This window comes from Urocitellus parryii, chromosome 9 (assembly GCF_045843805.1).
Source record: "Urocitellus parryii isolate mUroPar1 chromosome 9, mUroPar1.hap1, whole genome shotgun sequence".
Classification (NCBI taxonomy): Eukaryota; Metazoa; Chordata; class Mammalia; order Rodentia; family Sciuridae; genus Urocitellus; species Urocitellus parryii.
The window spans coordinates 95,286,321-95,312,580 of NC_135539.1; the positions used below are offsets into that span (position 1 = coordinate 95,286,321).

At 35.4% G+C, this 26,260-nt stretch overlaps 1 protein-coding gene across 1 annotated transcript in view; it reads right to left on the minus strand.

The window, feature by feature from the left end:
- Positions 1-26,260, minus strand: part of Dnah14 (dynein axonemal heavy chain 14) — a 356,406-nt gene that overhangs the window by 204,861 nt on the left and 125,285 nt on the right. Inside the window, exons 23-33 of the mRNA XM_077802938.1 lie at positions 21,841-21,945; positions 21,637-21,755; positions 20,617-20,691; positions 18,706-18,793; positions 14,854-15,107; positions 11,993-12,224; positions 11,352-11,405; positions 9,193-9,338; positions 7,658-7,726; positions 6,829-7,015; positions 5,704-5,780 (exon numbers count right to left, since the gene is read on the minus strand). Coding sequence (XP_077659064.1) covers positions 5,704-5,780; positions 6,829-7,015; positions 7,658-7,726; positions 9,193-9,338; positions 11,352-11,405; positions 11,993-12,224; positions 14,854-15,107; positions 18,706-18,793; positions 20,617-20,691; positions 21,637-21,755; positions 21,841-21,945 — 1,406 coding nt within the window. The remainder of the gene's footprint in view (positions 1-5,703; positions 5,781-6,828; positions 7,016-7,657; positions 7,727-9,192; positions 9,339-11,351; positions 11,406-11,992; positions 12,225-14,853; positions 15,108-18,705; positions 18,794-20,616; positions 20,692-21,636; positions 21,756-21,840; positions 21,946-26,260) is intronic.

Below are 26,260 nucleotides of genomic sequence, written 5' to 3' on the forward strand. Positions count from 1 at the left end.
ACATAACTATTTATGATTGTTATGTCTTGTTGATGCATAATTCCCTTAAGGAGTATGAAATGACCATCTTGGTCCCTTCTAATTAACTCTGGCTTGAATTACACCTTATCTGATATAATGTTAGAAACCCCTGCTTGTTCACAAGATCCATGTGAAAAGATATGTTTTTTTTTTCATCCTTTTACCTTCAATCTGTAGATGTGTTTGCCTATAAGGTGAGTCTCTTGGAAACAGCATATTGTTGGATCTTGTTTTTTTAATCCAATCTGCCAGTCTATATCTTTTGATTGATGAGTTTAGGCCATTTAGATTCAATGTTATTATTTAGAAGTGATTTTTATTCCCTGTCATTTTGATTTATCTTGGGTTTTTAATTTGAGTTAATTTCTCCTTTGATTAACTATTCTTCTACTGTTGTTAATCCCTTTGCTGGTATTTAAAAATTTTTTTTAGTTGTTGATAGACCTTTATTTTATTTATTTATATGCAGTGCTGAGAATCAAACCCAGTGCTTCATACATGCCAGGCAAGTACACTACTGCTGAGCCACAGCTCTGGCCCCCTTTTCTGTTTTCCAGTTTTATTTTTCATTTCTTGTTCACAAAATATATTATTGAGTAGGGTTTGTGGGCTTTCTAGTTTTAAATTTTTTTAACTTCTGTTTATCATGGAAGGTTTTTATTTCATAGTCAATTCTGTAGGGTTTTTTTTTGTTGTTGTTTTGGTATGTGTGTATGGTGCTGGGGATTGAATCCAGAGCTTTGTGCATGCAAGGCAAGGACTCTACCAACTAAGCTATATCCCCAGCCTGATACTTAATTTTGCTGGGTATAGTGTTTGTGGCTGGCCTCCATTCTCTTTCAGAGTTTGGTATTTATTATTCTAATACCTCCTAGCTTAAAGGGTCTAGGTTTAGAAATTGGCTGAGATCTGGTTTGGATTCCTTCTAAATGTTACCAGTTGCTTTTCTCTGGAAGCCTTTAAAATTCTGTCTTATTCTGTATGTTAAGTATTTTTGTAATAATGTGCCTTGATGTGGCTCTGTTGTAATTTTGTATATTTGGGGTCCTGTAAGCCTCTTGTCTTTGGTTTTTCATTTTGTTCTTAAGGTTTGGGAATTTTCTGATATTATTTCATTGAAAAGATTGCATATTCCTTTGGTTTATATCTCTGAGCCTTCATTTATCCTAATAAATTTTAAGTTTAGCCTTTTCATGTTACACCATATTTGTTGGAATTTCTCTTCATGGTCTTTTAACATTTTTCTCCAGGGTCAACTTTATTTTCTAGATTATATACTTTGTCTTCATTGCCTGAAACTCTGTCTTCCAAATGGTCTAGTCTATTAGTGATGCTTTCAATTAAATTTTTAATTTGTTTTAGTGATTCCTTTATTTTGAGGATTTCTGATTCTTCTTCAAGATCTCTATCTCCTTGTTGAAATGTTCTTTGATTCTTGTTTTTCTCTCTGATTTTATTTCTTATGTCACCTTTTACTTTGTAGATCAATTTAACCATGAACTTTCTGAATTTTATCTCTGACATTTTCTCCTCTATGGTGTCATTGGAGTCTACTGTTGAGGTATTTTGGGTTGTTTGTTTCCTTGCTTTTTCATGATTTTTGTGTCTGCATGTTTATCTAGATGGATCTGATGCTGTAGAGTTTATACCTTATGGGTTTAAAATGTCACTCTATGTTACTAGTACTTCACAGATTGGGGCAGGGGAGCCCAATGATAGCAACAATGTATGCAAATAATATATAGCAGTAGCCTTGATCCTTTTTTCTTATTTTCATACCAGTATAATTGGTACAATATGTAGGGGCAGTGGGATCAGAAATTTCCATCAGTAAAAACAGTACATTATCATGTATTATGTGTGGCTTAAAATCAAACAATAAGTGTTGTGTATGCTTTCCACTGTATTAATTATTGATGTGACATTGGTGGTAGGTCTAGATGTTATACACTTCAATTAGTATTAAGAAGTATTAAGGATAGAGTTGAGTATGTGTGAAGAAGAAGAGATAGGAGGGTACAAAAGTGTTTGAAATGTCAAAGGGTGAATAGGGCAGATGCAGTGGTAACTTAGGATATGTTTGTTAGTTTGAAAGGGGATGAAAAATAGAATATAAAGGAGGAGAAAGAGAATGGAATTTGGGTGTCAAGAATAGAGAAATGAGAGAGGAAAACAAGGGAGACAGAGCAGTGATAAAGATGATACAAAACAAAATCAAAGTAAGCTAATCATAAGCCCTAACCCTCAAAATACAGAGCATGGGAAAATAACACCTTGAAAAAACTCAAAATAACAACAACAACAAAAAGAATGAAAGAGAGGAAAATAAAAGAAAGAAGAAAAAAGAAAAATAAGGATAGAGAAACAAATATGAATATGTGTAGGAGTCCTTGAATCAGTCAGTAGTCATTTAAATAAAACAAGAATCCAATATGGAACCCCCAAATCAAAAAGCAAAACAGAAATGCTGCCACAACAAACAAGCCACAACAACACAAAGAGAATTTTTGTGAAATGTCAATAAATTAAGGAGTCATATCCATTATGGTGGACAAAATAGTTTCTGTATGTGTTCACTGACTGTGCCCACCTGCTTTTCTTTTTACTTCTTCTTGAGGTATGATCAAACCTTGCAAGTACGGGCCATGGATTGTGTCTCCTTCCTTTTATTGTGTTGCTGTGTTGAAGGTTTGAGTTTTAGACTTCCTAATTTACCTTCTTGGGAGATTTTCCTTCTTTGGGGGCAAGTTGAGGCCCAGTCACATAAGGGGCCCACCTGTTTTATGCCAGGTGGATCGAGGCCAGGCACTAGGACCTGTCGGCTGGCTGCAAAGCTGAAAGCAGTGGGCCAAGTCAGGGGCCAGGGTGGGTTTGGGAAACTATGGAGTGGGGCGCCAAGGGCCCTGTTGGGTGCCAGACTGATACTGAACCTGGTGGGTCTCAGGGACTAGCTGAACTGGGGAGGGATTCAGGGACCAGGCTGGTGCTGGGACCTGGTGAGTGCTGGACCAGCTGGCTGGCTGAACCGAAAGCAAAATGTCCTCTTCCAGCTTCCCACCCATGTAAATGGACCCATCAGTCCCCATGAACCTCAGGACTTGAGAAGTTGGGGAGAGCCCAGCTCTCTCCAGCCCCTCTAAACTGGTTTCCCTGGGTGAAATGCTCCCAGTTTCTGACTTTCCACAGGTTTGCTAGGCTCAGAGAGGCTCACACAGACCTAGCTGCAAACTCACATATCTGTTTCTGTAGGTTCTACCACAAGGAAGTCCCAAGATGGCTCCTGAATCAGCTTTAAATGGAGGATTGATAAACTCTGGTGGAGATTTTTTTTTCTTTTTTCTTTTTTTAAATATCTGATTAATGAGTCAAACAGTCTCCGGTTTGGCTAGGGCAGACTGCCCCTCCAGTCTCAGGACTTTTCACTCTGAGCCTTGGGGAGATGTAATATTCCTGCTGTTTGAGTTCTGGGTAGCTAAGAGAAATGCTGTCTCATGCTAATATGCCACCTTGCCCCTCTGGTTTAAATGAATTTTTTTTTTTTTTTAGAGAGAGAGAGAGAATTTTAATATTTATTTTTTAGTTTTTGGCGGACACAACATCTTTATTTGTATGTGGTGCTGAGGATCGAACCCAGGCTGCACGCATGCCAGGCCAGGCGAGCGTGCTACCACTTGAGCCACATCCCCAGCCCTTAAATGAATATTAACATCTAATTAAAGATTCAAGTAAAGGATGACTAATGTAATCTTATTTTACTCATTTACTTATTTTACTCAGTTCTTTGGAATTAGTTGACACTTCCTTTGTGGCTCAGTACTGTGGTAAGTCTTGTAAATGCTAAAAGTGTATACTTGAAAAGATACTAATTTTCCAGATGTTAACAAGCAAGTCTTTCCTAGGACTCTAACTGTTGAACAGTTTGTTTTATGAATGAGAGAGGAGAATTGGAAAACTCTTTTATGGGAAAGAGGGAGAAAACTGCTTGTAGTGGATAGAAACATGAATAACCCTCAACGATATATTCACTTTTTAACCCCTAGAAATCTTGAATATCTAACATGACAAAAGAATAAGTATTGTATTATATGGAAAAAGATGTGATTAAGAATCTTAAGAGGAGCTTATCCTAGACTATCCAGATTTTAATGCAATCACTGCTATGTGCAATTATCTTTTACCCTAGTTTGTCATTTGTCTTTTAAATTCATAAACTGTACTTTTTAGCCACTTAAAAATCCTTTCTTTGGTGGCTTCTGGATTTTGAGACTGAATTTTAAATGCTTTTTGTACTCTAAGGAAACAAAGGACATTGTGTTTCTTTGAATATATATTTTAAAATATTTTTATTTGTAGATAGACACCTTTATTTTTATAGGTGCTGAGGTTCAAACCCAGTGCCTCACCCATGCAAGGCAAGCTCTCCACTACTTGAGCTACAACCCCAGCCCTTCAATTATTTTTATGTTTTAATTTTTTTGCATTTAAATTCTTTGATCCTTGTAGAGTTTATCCTGGTAAATAATGTGAACCATGGTTCCAACTTCATCTTAATCTAGATGGCTGGGTAATTTCCCCAATAATATTCATTAAAGAATCTATTCTTGCCTCCAGGCTTATGATGTATTAAATGCTCAAAGAATACAATTCTATTTCTGGTCTTTCTACACTGAGGCAGTACCACAATATTTTAATTATTGCAGCCTTATGACATATTTTAATTGTTAGGGGGATATTTCTCCTTTACTGCTATTGCTTTTCAATATTTTTTCTAGCTAGTTCTGTTTATTTTTCCATGTGAAGCTTAAGATCCACTTGCCCAAAAACAAATTTAAAGACCCTTTTCTTATTTTAATCAGGTAGCATTTTCATTCATAAATTAACATTTAGAGTATTTAAATATTTATGATGTTAAGTTTTTTTCAGATGTTATAATACTAGAAATGTGTTGTATTATTCAGTCATTTATGTTTTTACTTCTGCCCTTCAGTCACATTATAAAGTTTTCCTCATACAGGTTTTATACATTTCTCATATTGGTGCAATGGTCCATTGGTATCTGTTCCAGAACCCCTGAAGATACCAAATTCCATGAATCCTCAAGTGCCTTATAGAAAATGGCATAGTATTTGCATATAACCTTTATACATCCTTCCATATACTTTAAATCATGTCTAATTACTTGTAACACTTAATACAATGTAAATGTTATATTAAGTAGTTGTTATACTATAATATTTAGAGGATAATGACATGAAAAAAAACTATGTATTTTCTGTACAGATGTAATTTTCCTTTTCAGATATTTTAAAATCTGCTGTTGATTGAATTCCTGGACACAGAAGTCATGGATACAGAGGGCTGATTATATGTTCACATAAGTTTTCTTTTTCTCATTAAGTTATTGCTCTTCTAAATGGGGTCTTTCATTTCCCTATATATTTTATTATGTAAATGTTAAGTACATTTTTAAAAAGAATGTATTCTATTGGTGAAAGATACTCAGCAATTTTTGCATATTTTACTTCCTCTTCTTTCATATTCTTAAATAACCTCTACCACGTTTTACTGTGACTTTCTGGCTGTTCCCTGTTTTAACTTATCATTACTTAAAATTCTACAAAATATTTCCCCATAGGTATATAACTCCCTTTGACTTAACATTAAATTCAAATTTCAACTGACCATTTAAACTCTTCTTTCTTCTTTTTAGCCATTATTAAAACTCTCTTCAGAGACCTCAGGCCAAAATCATAATGATCCTATCAAACAGTAAAATATTTGAGTTATTAGAGGTTTTCAAGGAAAAAAATAGAACAATTTGAAAACAATTACATAAATTACTGATTATCTATGCTGTAAAGGGAAGCAGCAATATGATTCCAAGAAACCTTAATTCTACTTCCAATGTTCTCATTTCTCTTGCAAACTGGTGCTTCTAAAAGTCCATTTCTTTTCTATTCCTCCCTCTCTCCATCCATCCCTCCTCCTTCTCCTCCCTTCTTTCTCCCTCCTACCTCTCTCTCTCTCTCTCTCTCTCTCTCTAGCTAACCCTTCCTCCTCCCTCCCTTCTTTCTTTCCTTTCCTATCCTATCCTCTGGGGTCTTACATTTTGCCCAGGCTGGTCTTGAGTTTCTGGGTTCAAGCAATGCCCCTATTTTAGCCTCTTGAGTACCTGGGTCTACAGGCATGTGCCACCATGCCCAGCAAAAGTCTCTTTCTTAAAAGAAAGAATAACAAGTGTGAAAACCTATTCACATCTGAATTAAGTTTTCTCTGAACTGGAAAGAGGAATTGGAAGAATATTTAAAAGAGAAATGTGATTATCTGCCTAAGCCATCTTGAATTAGAAACAAATACTCATATCCTAGAACAATAATTCTCAAAATGTGGTTCTCACAACAGCAATGTCAATAACACTTGAGATGTTCTTGAAAATCCCTTTGTTTCATAGCAGACATATAAAATTAGAAACTTGGGGTTTAGGCCTAGAAATTGTGTTTTAACAAGTCCTCCAATTATTTTGATGCATAATAAATTTTGAGAACACTGCTCTAGATATTAATTTTCTTGTATAGAGACAGCAGTCTAAATTTGAGATAATAGTTGTTCCATCATTCTTTCCAGATATTGGAGAGCAGGCTTGGAATCTTGACTGATTTTGCATTTTGTATTTGATTTGATATGTTGATAGAAATTTGAGCTCTACTTATGTGGTATGGTCCCCAGGTCATTCCTCAGCCAATACCAGTAAAGTCTTATTTAAAGTTATTTGTATATAATAACCTTTAAAGAAAATAAGTTACTTACCTGTTGTGAGAGCTGTTTGCTAGCTAATTCATAAAGGCTAGCTAGCTTTCCAGAGATTGATTTTGCAGATTTGAAACCAAATGAAAACAGTATTATTTCAATAATCATTTGATAGTGGGGCACTATCATAGCCACTGGGCGAAACAGAGATTTTATATTATCTGGGAGTTCTACTCGACCTCCAGAGCTTAAAAGGAAAAGAAAACAACAATAAGCCCACCATTTTTCAACAGTTCAAATAAGGGGCCACATAAAATATATACCCCCCATTCAATTGGCTTTCTATGTGTCCTCTATCTCAATATTAGTTTATAAGATTTTTTTTTCTTTTTTTTTTGTACTTGGGATTGAACCCAGGGGCACTCAACCACTGAGCCACATCCCCAGCCCTTTTTTGTATTTTATTTAGAGACAGGGTCTCACTGAGTTGCTTAGAGCCTCGTTAAATTGTTGAGGCTGGGTTTTGAACTTTTCAATCCTCCTGCCTCAGTGCCCTACCCTCCCCCAGCTGCTGGGATTACAGGCATGCATCACTGCTAAGATGGTTTTTATTGTACTTTCCATCTCACAGAGCAGCCTGGCTTGTTATCTTTTCTTTCTGTGCCCCATTCCACAATTCATATCAGCTCCCTCTGATTTCCTGAACTAAGGTAGTATTCAGATATTTAATGAACCTGCCCAACCTGACTCCCTATAACCACCAGGGAGAGGTCAGAGGGCAGTAGAGAGTTATGATATATATACAATGCCAGACAACTCCATCTGTGGGTAAGATTTAAGAAAAAGATTTTGGTCTATGTTCACTCCCACCACATTCACTGATACTTACACAGGATTCAGGGTGATAAAGACTGCACAAGACATATTGATACGAATTTCTTTTCCACCCAGTACAAATCTATAAGACATTATAGCATTCATAACTAAAACTGTTTTCTCTAGGATGAAATATGTTAAAACTACAAATGAATTTGGGAACTTTCTTATGGATATGTTACATTTAAATCCAAATAGAACATACTGAAATGAACAATAGTAAAAGAAAGAGGAGAAGTAAGAGGCTCATTTGAGCCAAACTGTGACCCTTTGCTGGGGATTCAGACATATTTGATCATGTCTGAAGAAGTCTGAGAAGCTTTGTGGGATCTAAGGCTGGAAGTTACTCATCTGAATGAATTGACTTACACAGGGAAAGGAACCCAATGAGACCCATAAAGAATGAAGAGCTGTGCCTGGATAACAGAGTGGGACTCAGCATAGAGTCCCTACTTCAGCATGGAACACAGCCCACCTCCCAAGTGTCCCCTCTCCCCATTTTAAAACTTTCGAGCCATTGTGAAATAAAACCCTTGGTATTTATGTCAATTTGGAACCAGTGGTAGAGACAATGGAGAGAAATCCTGTAGTGGTTTTTTTAATAAAAATTTTATTTTATTTTTTGACAGTTGATACTAAAGAGAGTTGTCAAAACCTGCAAAAAAGAATAATTGGGACAAACCTGGGGAAACTTTGGACAAAAATGGGGGAAACTTGGCAGAGGCTGAGATAGAGAGAAGATGAGATGTGGGATGCTATGACACCCGCCCCATCCCCCCCCATAAACTTGTGAGGCCTGATAACACCAGCTTTAACAGTTTGAAGAAAATCCATGAGAATAAAACCACAAGTTAGTATCCATTAGCATGAGTTAGAAATGAAATAGAAATTTTAAGCCCACAAATCCATTTTTGTCTGTAAAGTAAATGGTGATTTCCTAATAAATATCTAAAGAGAAAAATTTTGCTTATATTACTAATCATTAGTAATTGATATATATATCCAAATTGTTATTGCAGAGGTTTTCAATAAAAGCACCTTAATTCAGAGTAATGAGACAAGATGGGTGGGAGGCTTCAGGTATGTGACCAGTATGCCTTTCTAAAAAGGATGTAGAATTAAAGAAATAAATATTTATAACTTTTGTTTGGTTTCTTTAAATGACATATCCCAAGATAAAAAAGCAATAAGAGAACTTAAGATTGAAAAACAAAGTAACTTGGATATATTTCCATCAGAGTCCTGGTAGCTCTAGAGACTGTTTCAGAGCAAGAGTTTGGATACCTCTAAGTTGGCTTGCAAATTAGAGTTATATATATTTTCACATTATTTGCTGAACAAAGGAAACATGCCAGGTACATGCCATTCCTTTTTATATGTGTTTTAAAGCAACTAATCAACTAACCAAATACCCAAACACTTATTGGACAAAAAACAAATAAACAAACAAAAAAACCCTCCAAAAACCACGTACTGTTAAAGAAACAATACAAGTATATCAATTTCCATTCAAAATATATATCTTATTTTCCATCCAATAACACATACCTGACAGAATAGCTATCTTTTGCAGCCTTAATTGTTTGTATCTGTGAGGCAATGACGGAGACAATTTCCATATCAATTCTATTGAATTCATCAAAACAACACCAAACACCTGACTGAACTAGTCCAAAAAAGAATTTTTCTACTATCTTTAAAAAGAAAAAGAAAAAGAAAAAGATTGATTACAGAAATTATTATGATGAAGAATTTTACTGGGGTATTAAGTTGCATACGTTCTTCCCATCTTGCTTAAACCAATCAAATACCTTTCATATTTCCTCCCCACAGGCATTTTTGTGGTTGCTTAGATTTCAGATAAGCAACTACTTTACCTGTTTGTAAAAAGCTAAGCCTCAAGTAGCAAATTCTGAGGCTCACAGGGACCTGGCAGACAGGACACAGATGATGACTTCAGACTCCTCCCATTTGGCTCAAGGAGCTGCACCCTTGCATAAAGAATCTTTAGGACAACATTCAGTATATGGTCAAAACTGCCTGACAGTAGGTGTCTCCTTTTCTAGAGCAGGCACAGACTCCTTAAGAGTTAGTGAATTGGGGCTGGGGATGTGGCTCAAGCGGTAACGCACTGGCCTGGCATGCACGGGTCGCTGGGTTCCATCCTCAGCACCACATAAAAGTAAAATAAAGATGTTGTGTCCACTAAAAAATAAATATTAAAAAATAATCTCTCTCTCTCTCTCTCTTTAAAAAAAAAGAGTTAGTGAATTGTTTTATGTGTGCTGCTGGTAGATAACACAGATGAATAAACCAGGTCTAGTATGAAACAAGAGGTAGATTCTGCGTTAGATTGGAGCCAGCCTCATGAAAGTTCACAGCAGATGCTACTGGGCTTTGCCTGTTGTCAGGGTGCAGGACAGGGTTGGCCAGATGCTATGCTACAGTGTCCTGTGAGAGGCTAAAAGTCCTGAAACAAAACAGCAAAGCAAACAAAAACACTTTCAAGCAAAACTGAACAAATTCATGGGCTGAATACAGGATGCAAGATGCCTAAGATTTGCCAGGTCTGTATAAAGGGAAGAAAAAGGGATTAAGAAAAGGCAAGAGAGAACCTCAGACCAGGAAGGAGACAAAAATTGGTTCCTCTCATGGGTAGCAGGAAATCCAATCTTGCCTTTATTCAAAATTTTGATATTTTTTTCATCACTGTTTTTTTTTGGAGAGTGGGGGACAATAATTAGCATGAAAAACAAGCTGCAGAGCTGGGAATATAGCTCCATGGTAGAGTGTTTGTCTAGCATGCTCAAGGACCTGGGTTCAATCCCCAGCACTGAAAATAAAAATAACCCCATCTTCCCTCTATTAGCAGTGTTTGGAAACTGAGTTAAATTTGCAACAGACACAGAAGTATATTAAAATTTAATAACAAATACTTCAGGATCTTATTAGAAATGTCCTAGATAATTTGCAACCAAAACAAAGTAAGACAAACATAAACTTGCAATTATCATATATAGGTTCTAATTTTTTGTATTAATCATAATTACCTTATTGATCTTAATAATTAACTTTTGAATAAATAAATGTATAGGTAGGGCCTTAACAAATTAGCTTTCTTAATTGTTTTATGTCTTCATGTTCCATATAAAATTTTGTTTAAAAAGAATCCCATTGTAAGGGAGTTATGGCTCAGTGGCAGAGCGCTTGCCTTGCACACTGGGTTTAATCCTCAGTACCACATACAAATGAATAAACAAAATAAAGATATTGTGTCCTGGGCTGGGATTGTGGCTCAGTGGTAGAGGGCTCGCCTAGCACATGGAAGGCCCCGGGTTTGATCCTCAGCACCACATAAAAATAAATAAATGAAGATATTGTGTCCAACTAAAAAATAAATATTTTAAAAAAAGATATTGTGTCCCTGTATAACCAAAAAATATTCAAACAAATAGAATCCCACTGTCAAAAAAATTTAAAAACCACTGTTTTAAGGAATTCAATTGAACTTAAAGCAAAGTGTATAATATTTTGATTCTATTACATCTAGATTTGTATTCTAATAGTTTAAAAGAATTAATGATATTTATAGTTATATTAATATCTATATATCTATAAGATAAATATTTTTCTTGTTTGTTCATTTCTTAACAAATTGTTTTATGTGTAAAATATTTTTTTCCTGAGTATATATGTTTAAGCTTTACCTTATAATCCAAATCTTCAGAACAACTGCAGACTACACAATATTTACCTAAGGCCTGGAAAACAAAAATATTATTTTAATATATTTCTTAAAATATGACAAAAAAAACTAATATTAAAAATGATAGAGTAACCAAATGTCTTTATTAAATTTTTGAGAAGATATTTGCAATATGAAAAGATGAATTAGATACCAAATTTAGCAATTCAAAAAACTCAAAATAGTACAAACGTATACATACTGTTACATATAGTTGATTAATTCATGTATCATTGTCATGTTTTTACATAAATATACAAATAAAATGCTAGTGTCACAAACTATACCCTTTTCCTTCATCATTTACTACCCCCACACACAGACACACACACACACACACACAGAAATATTAATCGTTTATGTATCAGTCAGTTCCTATAGTAATTCTCCAAGTTAATACAAAGCATATGTTAGCTTATTGAGATCCCAAGTTCTCACACACAATAGGCATTCAAAAATTCATGAATTGTATGAACTAACAGATGTGATTGTTGAACGCAGTGAACATGTGAGCAGTAGGAATGATGTAAATTTTAGATGCCATTAAAGTTAAGGCAACAATCAAAAATAGATGTTTTTATTCTGGATATAGAAACTACTTACTTTTGCCAGATCTTTGACAGTCTCAGTTTTTCCTACACTAGCTGGACCAGCAGTACAGCCTCCAAGATTCAAGTGTAGTGCTGCTGTGAGGGTTAGCCAGCATCGGTCTGTGAGTGGTGTAATAACCAACCTTGGGGTACAGCCCAAGTATTCATAGCCATAAGTAAAACTGGCATCTCCTTGACACACGTAACACAACTTTTGCTTTTCATTCCATTTATACTGCAAATGTCTAAAAGCAATATTGTTAATAATACTCATACATTTGGGTAAAATTATTTTTATTTTTTTCACATTCAGAAACATGATTAAAAATGGAGTATTCATTAAAAAATAGAAATCCAAATAAATGAAAAGTGACATAAAATTTGACAATGACTATTAGATATGAAATATTAGGACTTGGAAGATGTGAAGATGGCCTTTGGCCTGAGCCTAAGCAACTCCATTCTAAAGCAATTTGTATACGGGGTAAAAGGGGGAGTTCATAATCCACGTGAATCAAACCGTGTAATATGATGTATTAAGAACTATGTAATGTTATGAACGACCAATAAAAAAAAAAAATTGCTTGATAAGCAAAAAAAAAAAAAAACAAAAAAAAACTCCAGTTTGAAACCTGCAGTCTCGCCAGGCACACCTAACAGAGCCCTCCAGTACGGCCCTCAGGCACAAACAAGTCACTTCCCCCAACCCTGATAAACTCAGAGTGAAGCCTCTGGCAGGCTGTCTTCCAATAAGAGGAAAGGCAAAAAGATCAGGGTGGGGAGCGTCAGACCAGTTTTTTAACCCCAGGGTAAATGATGTCACTGAGAAATCCAGTGGTAGCTTATAAGGATTGAAAGGGGTGTCAAAAGTCCCAAAATTTAGTATAATAATAGAGCAAATGAACAGACATTCAGCCAGCCAATACTGAGGCTCACAAGCTGGAGAGCCTGATGAGGACCTGGACTGACCTCCTTTTGCCTGATCCTCTGCTTGGTCCTCAACTCTCTCAAACTCCACAGCCACTTCTCCCTACGTCCCTCTCCTCAACTGGCCATCAGCTCCACCCCAGGAGAAGCCTGCCTTGGTTCTGGACCTGGTCACCATGGTCTGAGTGAGTGTGCATCTGCTGGACTTAAAGCCTAAGGCCTGAGACTTTTGATCTGACACTTGAATTTAGCACACAGATTGAATGTCTGTTATTAGCCTGTTATGATTAAGAGTGTTTGCAGTGCTTAGAACTAATTAATCTAGAATTGTTTGCTGTGAATTGATTATGTCTATTGCAGTGCCTAGCATTAAGGATTGTTGTTTTCTTGATTAAGAGCCTAAAGTGTTTCCAATCTCAAAAAAAAAAAAAAAAAAGAACCAATAGAGTGAAATTGTATTGAGTGATTTGAGTGAATAAAGCATTGAAAAAGGCAGAAGCAGCGTGGACATTCTTTATTTCTCCCCTTTGACTGTGTAAGTCACATCTTTTGCCAATCACAACAGAAGACTATAAACTTAAGAGCACTCTTCCCTCTGAGGCAAATGACCTTGGTGAGTCTTGCTGTTTTGGTGTGATGTCAGCCTAAATGGAGGATTTATGTAAGAACCATCTCTATGCAGTTTACTATAGTTTCCAATAAGAATGCAATTGAAAGCATTGTTCATTGAATCTGGATCCTCATTAGAGTACTTGAGAGTCCTCTATTATTATTTAAGTATAACATTAAATATTAATTAATATTAACATTATTAATTATTATATTAATTTTAATAATATCATTTAAGGATAAATAATTGAACTTTGGAGAAATTGATTTGTATTTATCCTATGAACACATGAGTTGTGTAGTTAATGATCAATTTTCTCCTCTCCAGGCTTTGAACTCAATCTGTGATCCACTTATAACTTTACAGTATGCATTTTTTACTCTATTTTATGTTTTCATCAGTACTGACTCATTATTTCTCAAAATAAACACATATGAAAGAATATTTTTGGAATAAATTTTAGTTTTGATATTTTTAAAAACATCAAAACAATGTCATGGGAAAAATCATCTCAAAACATTTTTAATAGCTGAGTGATGTTCTGGTTTTTGAATTATAAAGTGGAGGCAGGCACAATACAGAATGACTAAATGTCTTCACTGGTGCTGTTTTTGACCTTTGTTTTTCTTCTTTCATTGCACTATGCTATCATGCAGTCATTTTTATATCCTTATAAGCTCTTTCATAAATCCTTTCTGATAAAACAGGGTAGATTATAAAGAAATCTTTCAAAAGCAAGTACATTTTTAAAATGAAATTTCAAATAAAAGAAAATTTTTAAATGGTCACACTACAACCACCTTCAAAAGTCTTAACTTGAGCGAACATACAACCATAAGCAAAACCAGAAAACTTCTAGAAAGTAACCTCATTTAAAAGTTTGAGACTTCACATTTAGTATAAGAATCTTATGCTCAAAGGTAGTGGCTCTCTTTTTCTATACTTTCATATTTCATATTTTGACTCTAGGTGGGAGAAAAGGAGGTTCTGAGTTGGGGAGGTAGCTGGAAATGTTGTCCAATTTGTTTATCCAATCTAGTCTGTTCCAGAATTGACAGCACAGGGAAAAGAGGAGGCACTACCTATTAAAAAACTGCTCCTTGGCTCAGAGGCAAAAGAGAAAATGCAACTGCAAAAGAGGATAATGAAGACAGAAAGATAAGGCAGAAAGAAGTAAAAACCAGGGGAAGGGACAGTAGAAAAGAGAGATAAGAAAGGAATAGGGTAGCAAATCCCTGAAAATTAAAACTTGAGTTTGACAAAATTTAGAGAATGGATTTACCTAAAGATATATATGTGAGACATTATGTGTATAGTTATAGTTTATATCTACTTACCTCGTCCACTCAAAATCTTCTGCATTGAAGACATTTTTAAGTAGTAGATCCATCACAATATCTCTGCAGTGGACATAAAGAGTAAGAAATGCTCCTAGTGCAGTTTTTGTTCGAGAGGTGTTAGTATTTAACACTACTAGCTCTGCAGCCTCTTCTAGATGACACATCACATTAGAATGGACTTGTTCCAGCTTTTCTTTTGAGTGAGAACTCATAAAACTTTTGATACAATCATTATAGAACATGATATGACTCTGAAAAAAAAACATACATACATTAATCAAAACATACATTTTATGTTAAAACATGAAGGATAAGTTTTCATGAAGTGTATGTGGTATGTGTATGCATGAATGCATTTGTGTACAAAAGCAAAAGCTTAAACATTTATATGTATTTGAAAGAGAAAGATTACATTTTTATTGATACTTATGGGGACCTTATTTACTTATACTTTCTAAATTTTATATTCTTGACCCATTGTAATTAACCTGAGGACATTAACAATGGTAGAAATCTCCAAGATAAAATTAGTGTTGTTTTCTCCATTAAACTAAAAAATAATATTTGTAGAATACATTGCCTATAATTGTAGTTGTCAGGAATATGTATAATTTTTGTTATTTGATGAATCTTTTCGCATTTACTCTTCCCATACACATAAGAGCTGTTTAAGAATGCAACTAGATTAAGGGAAGATTGACTCTGGAAATAAAGGAGGGCAAGATATCAGGAGAGCTTAATAGGGTTGTGGCCTGTACAACTGGGTAAACTGTGATTCCAGTCACTCACTAAGTACCTTCTGGAGAAAGAACATGTGGATGAGGGGCACATAATGAATTCATTTGTGGATATACTGGATTTGAAGTGCCCAAGAAACACATAAACAAAGCTATCAAGTGATAAAGTTATAAATAAGAGAAAAGTTAGCATAGAGGCCACATATCATTGTGAGATTTTTCCAAAGCCAGATAGGAAGATACAGGATAGGAAATGTGGTACATCAGTCAGCATTCTGGGTTGCATGCAACAGAAACTAAGTGACTTTCTAAGAGGATGTAATGGATTCATAATCATCAGATCAACAGAAACCTAGAGACTGAGGCTTGGGAAGTGGGCAGGAGTAAGAATTTAGGACAGACTGTGGGAACTATAGTCAAGGTCATGTCACAGCAGAGTCTGGTCAAATGCCACTGTACTGTTGTCCTTGAAACAGTTATTCAGAATGCACAGCCTCAGGTGAGAACATCCATGGTGAGGGAGATTGTGAACCAGATTTTAGATCTGTATTTATCTGTTTATTTATAGAGGAATGACTTATAACTCTCTCTTGGATAAATCCATATTGAAATTTTCTCAGTGGTCAATTCATATAGACATCTCATTATACCCACTCTCTTACAATGTCTTTTTACATTCATTGCAAGACAACTCCTAGTCATGTAACACATGCAAAAGACAAGAGGAAAGGGAGTTGTGAATTGCATTCATGGGATGGGAAATTAGCAGCTGCTAAGGCAGATGTGGGAAAATTTTTGGCAAAAGTACATGCAACGATTGAAGCTGAAATCTACCATAAAGGACATCTGGAAATAGAATACAGATGGCTTCTTATTGTTAAGCATGTTTGAAGCATAGGGATCTGAGAAAAATCTTTTCAGTAGAGCAGATCTAATGATTTGAATTTCTGTTAAACTGCGGAAATGTGCAGATCAATTCATTGTAATTTTGCCACCTTTGTCATGAACAGTTTAAACAAGTCATTCAGTTTGAGATATAAGAGTTAACATTCAGTCAAACGGATAGCAAAAGGAACAGGAAGATTTGATAATCATAATTTGTGTGTACAATGCCAGATTATCATAACAAAGAAAATTATGGTGGGTCAAGGCAAAATAAAAAGATATGATTTATTTATTTATTTTAATTTAAAAATTTGTTTTAATTAGTTATACATGACAATAGAAGGCATTTATGTACTTCGATATATCATACATAGATGGGATATAATTTCTCATTTTTTAATTGATTTTTTAAAAAAATAAATGACAGCAGAATGCATTACAATTCTTATTACACATATGCAACACAATTTTTCATATCTCTGGTTGTATATAAAACATGTTGACACCAATTCGTGTCTTCATACATATACTTTGGATAATTATGTCCATCACATTCCACCATCCTTGCTAACCCGGGGCTGGAGTTGTAGCTCAGTGGCAGAGCACTTGCCTAGCACATGTGAGGCACTGGGTTTAATCCTCAGCACAACATAAAAATAAATAAAATTTAAAAAAATAATTTCTCATTTTTCTGAGTATATATGTTGTAGAATCATATTGGTCATGCAGTCACATATATACATAAAGTAATAATGTCTGTTTCATTCTAAGATATGATTTGTTTTCAAGCTAAATAGTCAAGTATGTTTCAAAAATACTTGATAATGGTAACTTGGGGCAATATGGCTTCAGAAGAAACACTCTCTCCAAGGTTCATATTGACCCTGATAATTGACAAATTTAATAGAGTTTTCAGACATCTCCAGAGCCTTTAAAAATTATGACTAGACACATTTTTTCTAGAGAAAATTAGAGAATCAAGCAAAAATGTGTCTTTCTTCTGTCTCAGCTTCCTTGACAACTCTAAATTTTACTTTTTTTTTTTCCCCATTAGGCCACTTTTTTTTCATAGACTCCCTGTCGTTTGCCTACTCCTTAAATGTTGATGTCCCTTGTGTCTTTCTTTATCGCTCTTATTGTAGCCATTCTGCTGGGAAAATTTTTACCCCTCTCCAAGTTTCAACCACTACCTCTACCTCTGAAGAAAACTGCCAATTTTAGCTTTGTCGATATCACACTTTCCTAATTTTCCTTCTATTTCTTTTTTGAGTTCCAGAAAAACAATAACTAACATTAGCAAATATACAGAGTAGGCAAAATAGTGGATTCCTAAAAGATATCCATGCCTAATCCCCAGAACCTGTGAACATATTACTTTACATGGCAAAAGGAACTTTGAAGATACAATTTAATTAAAAATCTTAAAATGGAGGGATTATTCTGGATTATCCAAGTGGGTCCAAAATAACGACATTTTTTTTTCCATCTGTGAGCAGAGGGCAATATGACTATGAAAGAATGGCCAGAAAGATGTAACACTGCTGGTTTTAAAGACAGAGAAAGAAACCATAAGCCAAGGAATGCTAGAGACCTCTAGAAGCCAGAAAAGGAAAAGAAATAAATTTTCCTCAAGAATCTCTCACAAGGAACATAGCCCTGCTGTCGCCTTAATCTTAGTCACCAAATTTTAGTAACTTCTTAATGATAGCAATCAAAAAGTAATATAATGCAAAAAATAATTCATGATTTAGTTTCAATGTTATACTTGGAAAATTTTTAAACAATAGAAAAATTGAAGAATTAAACAGTGATACTTATATACCCACCACCTATATTCTATATTCTGTATAACTTTGTTACATTTACTTTATCATTTATTTATGCATCTGTCCATCTCATATTTAATGCATTTCAAAGTAAGAAACAAATATCAGTATACTTTTTTTTCCCTTTTTGCAATACTGGGGATTGAACCCAGGAACATTCTACCACTGAGTTATATCCCTCCCATTTTTTTAATAGAATCTCATATGTTGCCTATGCTGTCATCAAACTTGCAATCCTTCTGACTTCATTTCCCACATTACTGTGATTATAGGTGAATGCCACTGTGCCCAGCTCAGTAACCTTCTTAGTGATTTAGTTTCCAAATATTACTTATTTGGCAATGTAGCATGATCTATATTATATTATATTATATACATATATCAAAGTAATATTAACTTACCACAATGAGTACCACTTGTCCTGGATGAGATACCACCCACAGGGAAAAATTTTGGTGGGTCCAGTCTTCAACTCCTTGATTCACAAATCTATTAAAAATGTATTTATATTACCTACATTTAATCATTGATCATGGCCATTAAATAATTGAGTGTGGCATGGCCACAGGAGAATTTTTCTTTAAGATCTCTGATTGTTTTGTTCTAATTTAGGCATTTGTATGGTACCAAATAGAATTAACAGAGCTTTAATCCATGCTTAATGAATATTCCTTAACTTCCTCTTTAACATTAGCTATACTTTTCTAATGAGGTTATTGAATTTCTGGGAATGGTAAAAATATATTAAATCAGAAGAAGATATACTAGCTTTGGATTGCAAATACTATCAATGGAAAATATGTATTTAAATGTTTTGTATTTAAAATAATTTCTACAAAATTGAATATTGGTCTGAAACCCTCAGATGAATTTAACAGTAAAGTCCTGCACTAACTTTAAAATTAATTATAAGGGAGAGGATATAAGTTATAAAAAAAAATCCAGACAGTTTTATTTAAGATCCAACTTAATATATGCCAACAGCATTTGTTTTGATAGAAACTAGTTGAAAGAATCCTACACACCAGACTACTGAGAAAATATACACATTATAACGGGTAGGAAAAGAGGAGACACATGAACACAAACCCAACTCTGAGCCTAGAATCTTATAATCAGGAAGGAATCTTGAACTTCCACCTTCTTCCTGAGGAGTGAAGGGTTTGTATCATACATATAGCACTCCAACTTTTATGATCCTTGCTGGAGGGTTTGGCTCTTAAATCACTTTGTATCTTAGTCTGTCATTATTGTGACCAAAACACCTGACAAGAACAACTTAGAGGAAGAAAAGTTCATAGTGGGCTCATGATTTTAGAGGTTCAATTCATGATTAACTAACTCCTTTGCTGTGGGGCTTCCATGAGGCAGAATCTAATGGAGGAGGAAAGCTTCTTAGCTCATGGCAGCTAGGAGAGAGAGAGAGAGAGAGAGAGAGAGAGAGAGAGAGAGAGAGAGAGAGAGAGCAAGGAAGCCAAGTGACAAGATATAGTCCAAGGTCATGCCCCCAGTGACCTACTTCCTTCTACCCCACCTATCTACAGTTACCTTCTAGTAATCCATTAATTTATTAATCCATTGATGGTTTAATCCACTGATGAGGTTTCAATTCTCAGAATCCAATCTTTTCACCTCTGGACATTGCTACATTGCCTAACACCTGCGCTCTTTAGGGGACATTTTAAAATTCAAATCATAACACCTTACTTAGGAAGCAGCAGAGTCTTGGCACTGAAAATTTTTCTTGAAGCATACATAATAGTGTTTTTAAGTAAAAAGAGATATAATAAGACTGTTCTAATCAAATTAGTTTTAAAATTTCACACTCTGAGGTACCTTTTTCATTGTAAGAAGTGATAGATTAAAATATAAAAAGACAACATTAAAAGGACTAAACCAAGTACAGAGTCCAAGGAAGTAAAATGAAACAGAAGTGCAAAGTAGCAATATGGACTGAAATTGGAGGCTGCCTGACATTGAATCTTTTGAAAAGAGGCAGAGGTGGAGTTCAGATCCTGGCCAGTTTTCAGATACACACAAAACTCAACACACATAAAACTGTTCAAATGTCATCACGATTACACTCTCAAATTTATATTTACATTGTAAAATTATTATTTTTCATTTAGTCACGTGCCACCATCCTCTATCAAAACTCATTTTATAAGGGACCTTACTTTATAAATTCTCTGGTTATTTCCTACCTACATTAGTAGCTAACCAAGTTTAATACAGACATAGACATACATATATATAGAGAGAGATATATACCTATATATTATAAAGTTTTAAGATTTAAAAATTGTACTTACTTTTTTAGCACATCAAACATGGCTTTTTCTACATTTACCAGCCACTGTTCTACAGCACTTCTTATACGAATTTTCCTATGATTTAAAAAAATTATGAAAATCATTTAAAAAAAAGAAGAAAATCATTAAATATTATAATATTATGAATATTATTTTGATTCATGTTTAAGCCTGTAGACTTCATTTTATATGAACATTTATAATAATCATGGGCTAAGAGGCTATAATTCTATATCTTCTGGCTTTTCTAGATTTTTACTTAGAAAATTAAGCAGAAAACATATTACCTAGCTTTAGGAAATTCTGATATCAAAACCATGAATAAACACAATAGTTATATTCTGAGTAAAATATGAATGTATGAGATTGATAAATTGTATTAAAAAACATCTTTGTATGCCTCACTGAATCTTTTTAAGAGCCTTACGTGCTACTGATTGAGCTAGCCAGACACTTTATTGGATCTTTTTTAAATAGTAGGATACGGTTAGGGGCTTTTGTGGATAAAAAGGCCTGGCACAGAATTTTGTAAATGACCTTTATATGGGAGGCCACAAACCAGCAGTTAGAGAGCCCTCACTGGGGCTGTCAAGTTAGACCAGTATCAAGGAAGGGCCTAGCTCATTGCCTGGGAGCTCACCACCATGAAACCAGAGGTGTGTGAAAACAACAATGACCCCAAACAGTAAACCTTCCCATCCAGAAAAAGGCAAGTGCTAAAGAGAGTTGAGAACTTAAGGCAGAATTCAATGATGGAGCAAAAGGCAGGTGAAAATTAGAAAGCTCTCAAGAGTTTGAAGATTACTTTTTTTTTTTTTTTTTACTTTTAATTAAAGCTAAAGTGAGAAGAACATGTACTATAGAAAGTATCGAAAGGTAAAAGTGTATTGATGGAAAAATATTATCTTTGAAGATAGTTTGCTTGGCAAACTTCTATGAAATATCAGAGAATTCAAAGAGATTTTGAAATTACTAGGTGTTATGGGACCTAAATGTTTAGTTTTAGGATATTTATCATACTTTGGCAGCACAAGACCTTCTCCTTCCACAGATATGAGCATTTTTACAGCAGGAGGGCCAATTTCTTGTTTCCATATCAACACTCGTTTTATGTTTTCAAAACATTTCTTAAGATGGGGCTGTGAACCAGAAACAAATGTCAGTAACATAAAATCCTGATCTGATCAAGAAATAATATTGCTGAACAGAGAATAGTGTTGTTACCTGTACAGACTCAGGATTTCCACTGCCACCTAGAATATCAAGAAGTGTAGCATTGCTAAGAAAGTAAAATCTTGGGAAAATCGTTCTTTTGATTTCAAGGTAATCCTGTCCGGAATGAAAAGAAATGTAACTCAGAATATATGTCCAATCATGATATGAATCCCATCCACACTTGGACTACATTTACACACGGTCACCATGACATTAAAAGTATAGTATAATAGATGTGGTAGTATCAGTCAAAATGACATAACATACTCAATTAAAGATATACTCGAGTTGCTAACAGACTTTTAACAGAGCAAAACAAATAAATAAAAATCCCAACTAAAACAGAAACAAATGAAAACCCCACATACACCATTTCATTATGGATCATTGATAAAGCCCTGGATTTTGGTGTTATTAGCATTGCTTTTGCATGCTCCCACTTTCTGCTCCTTTCCCTACATTTGAAATTATCACCTTGGAAAATTAGTCATCATTTCACAAATGACCTCTCATTCTACAGTACAGAGAATTCCTACACTTCCCACCACCTCTCTCACAACTACACGCTAGCCTTAAGTCTTGCCTTCTTTTCAGAGAAAAAGGCATTCAGTTACGCCAGGTTAAAATACCTTGTTTTCTTTATTACCCCCTGTCTTCCATCTCTCCCTTGTAATAGGCCTCCACCTTAAATTTCTCTCACAAAAAAGTACAGGAAGCCCTCCCTTTCCCTTTGCTTTCTTCTAGCTACTGTTACCGCTGTTGACCGGTGACGAGTTCTTGCTCCCCGATGTTGAAGAATAACACCAAAGAAGCACGCCGAGGCAAGGTCAGAGTAGAAATTAGAAATTTATTAAAGGACAGAAGAAAAGACTTCTCCCGGAGGAAGAAGGGGACCCAAGAGGTGGAATCCAGTTAGCGGGCAATGTGTTCCCCTTTTTATAGGTTTGGTGATGGAATGTAGGTGGGAAGGGTTTGGGACAAAGGAGTAATCTGGTCATTTCCGAGTCAAGTTTGCTTGTTCATTAGCACTTCTTTGGGATGAGCTATCTCCAAATCTGTTGGGGGCTGTATCCTGGGCTTCATTAACATTTCTTTGGGATGGGCTGTCTTCGAATCCGTTGGGGGATGTTCATTAACATTTCTTTCAGGTGGACTTTGGCCTAGGGCCTTTTCGGAACTTTATTAACACTCCATGAGTTGTCCTGTTTTCCCTGAGTCATTCCCAGCATGGCCTCCATTTTAGATTTCACTCGATATTAGACCCGATTTACCTAACTACACTGACTACCTAACTTTAAATCTGGCTTCACTACTGTTACTTGCCCATCTCTTCTTTATATAAAGTTCTTAAAGTTCTTGAAAAGACAGTTTATTAACTCAAAAGCTATATTCTCTCAGTCAATTCACACTCTGCCTGCCATCTGGCCACTACTATTACCAAATTGACAGGGAGTGACATTTTCAAGGGTTTGTTGCCTCTACTGTTTTTGTTTTTATTTTTAACTTGCCCTTTGACCTCTATAATTTTGCTTGTTTTTCTTCTGTCTCTTGGCTACTTCTTAATCATTTTCCTTCAAGAGACCCTTTCACCTCTATACCATAATTTTGACATCTCTTGAGTTCCATCTTCATCACTCTTCACTCGTTTTATTCTTCTTGAGCTATTTGATACATACCCATTTGCTTTTCAGCTCAGATCATTACTCTCTACCCTAGATTAATATACAGTTATATCCCCTTATCTGTAGGTGATACAACTAAGTGGCAACTAAGTGATTAGTGGGCAGGGACCACACAAACTGTGGGCATATTGGACAAAGGGATGATTCAAAACCCAGGTGGGATGAAGCAGGATGGTGTGGGATTTCATCACATTGCTCAGAATGGTTCATGATTTAAAGTTGTGAATTGTTTATTTCTGAAATTTTCCATTTGTAGTTTTAGACTCTATGAATAATTAAAACCATGGAAAGTGAAACTGCAGATAAGGAGGAGCTATTGTACCCCATCGCCCATTGAAGGTGTTCACCTGAATGTCCCACAACTATTAGATTTAGAGTGTAAACAAAACTTACTTGCTTCCACACAAGCCTCTTCCTCTTCTGCTCCTATCTCTCTAATATGATTATCTTCCACCCTGTTGGCCAAGTTGTAAATCTAGACATGATCTGGGGCATCTTTATTTTATCCTCCATTTACCCATCCAATGCTCTTGGCTCCACTTTCTTTCGTTCTCACCACAGCATTATGTTAGCTGCCCAACATTTCTAGACTTTTTACTTGGATTTTAAATAACCATTTCAACTGCCTGCTATGGTTTGGCTAAGGTTGGAGTGTGTTCCCCAAGGCTCCATTTGCTGAAATTTAATCCCCATTGTGAGGAGTTAAGAAGAGGATGGAAACTTATTCTGAATGTGTTGTTTAGGGAGGTGATTAGGTTTAGATGAGGTTATCAGGATGGAGCCCCCATGATTGAAAGACCATAAGAAATGCACAGGCACACATGTGTACTCCTTGTCTCTTAGCATATGATGCCCTATGCTGCCTTGGGATTCTGCCAGCAAGAAGGCCATCACCAGAGGTGGCCCCTGATCTCAGATTGGAACCATGAGCCAAAATAAATTCCTTTTCTTTATAAGTGCACAACCTCTGGTATTTCATCTCAGTGATGAAAAATAGATGAATACATTGTCCCCACTAGCACATCAATGTTTTGTCACCTCTAAAACTCATTTTGAAATTGGATTTCCAATGTGATGGTGGCAAGAGGTGATGGGACCCTTAAGAAGTCATGAGGTCTCCACTCATGGAAGGGGTCAATGTTGCTTTCTGGAGACTGGGTTAATTCTCCTGGGAGTGAGTGAATTCCTGCTCTCCTTGGGACTAGATTAGCTACCACCCGGGCTTCCCTTTGTGTTTTCGCTCTTATGTTCCTGTTCACTTGCCCTTCCACTTTTCTGCCAGGAGGTGAAGAAGCAGGAGGCCCTTGCCAGATATTAATGCCATGCTTTTGAATCCCAGCTTCCAGCTTCCAGAGCCAAGAGGCAAAATAGATTTCCATTTAAATTTAAATGTTTCCACTTTAAGTTACCCAGTCTTGTGTGTTCTCTTACAATAAAACAAACTAAGACAATGTCCAATCCATACTCTATGCTTTTTCGCAGAAAGATATTTCTGAATTAAATTATCTCATTCTTCTATTTAAAATTCCTCAGTGGCTGCTCATCAAAGTAAAAACTCATTACAATCAATGTTCAAAGCCCTTTACTGGCTGTCCCCTGACTCCCTGGAGAATGCAATCTTTCCCTACCAGTTTCCCATTTGTTACATTTTATCTGTAACATATTTTTCATCAGAAGGTACCGTAGACGATTTTGTGCCTTTGTACTTTTTCCATTTGCCTAAGAGACTCTTCCCATCGACCCATCTGAATTCTGAGTCTTACTTAGCTAATACTTCTTTTTTTTTAAACTTTATTTTAAAAAATATTTAATCTTTATTTGTAGTTGGACACAATACCTTTATTTTATTTATTTATTTTTATGTGGTGCTGAGGATTAAACCCAAAGTCTCACACGTGCTAGGCGACCAGTGTACCACTGAGCCACTACCTCTGTCTCCAATACCTACACTTCTTTTAAGATCTAGGTCAGTTATAGCTTCCCCCATGCAGACTTAATTTCTCCTATTTAAATATAGTCATACTACCAAACTTAACATAGCATTGCAATAGTTCTTTACATTTTTTTCTTTTCTGTAATATGTTTTGAGTTCTGTGACAGTAGGGGATATGTCTTTTATCTTTGTAGTCCAAGCACACAGCAGTAGTGCCTGGTATAAAGCAGGCATTCAATCCATGAAGAAATTAAAGATAAGTGATTTGTAATGATTTTCAGATATAATCCAAAGATGTGCCAGAAATAATTGAAATTCTTATCTCAAAGATTGTCTGGTAAACTTTATCACTCTGGGCACAGCTTTTTTGCCTACCCCAGAGCATGAATTTGTACAGAAGAGATCCTCTAGAACTTTCTAGAGGCTGTGACTACCTAGGGGTAGTCTGCAGGAGTCGTCACTACCACTGTGACTTGTGTTCAACAAAGAAAAACAAACAATGCTGGAACAAAAACTTGGTTTATGAAATGAAGTGAACACATGCATCTTGAATCTCAAATACGAAGACCCAATATTTAAGGATATGAATCCAGCTGATGATTTAATGTTCTGGCAATTTAAGAATATGAGGAATCAGGGCTGGGGTTGTGGCTCAGTGGTAGAGTGCTCGTCTAGAATGCACGAGGCACTGGGTTCGATCCTTAGCACCACATAAATATAAAATAAAGATATTGTGTCCACCTAAAACTTAAAAAAATAAATATATTTTTTAAAAAAGAATATGTGGAATCAGTAATTTATAAGCTCATCAAAG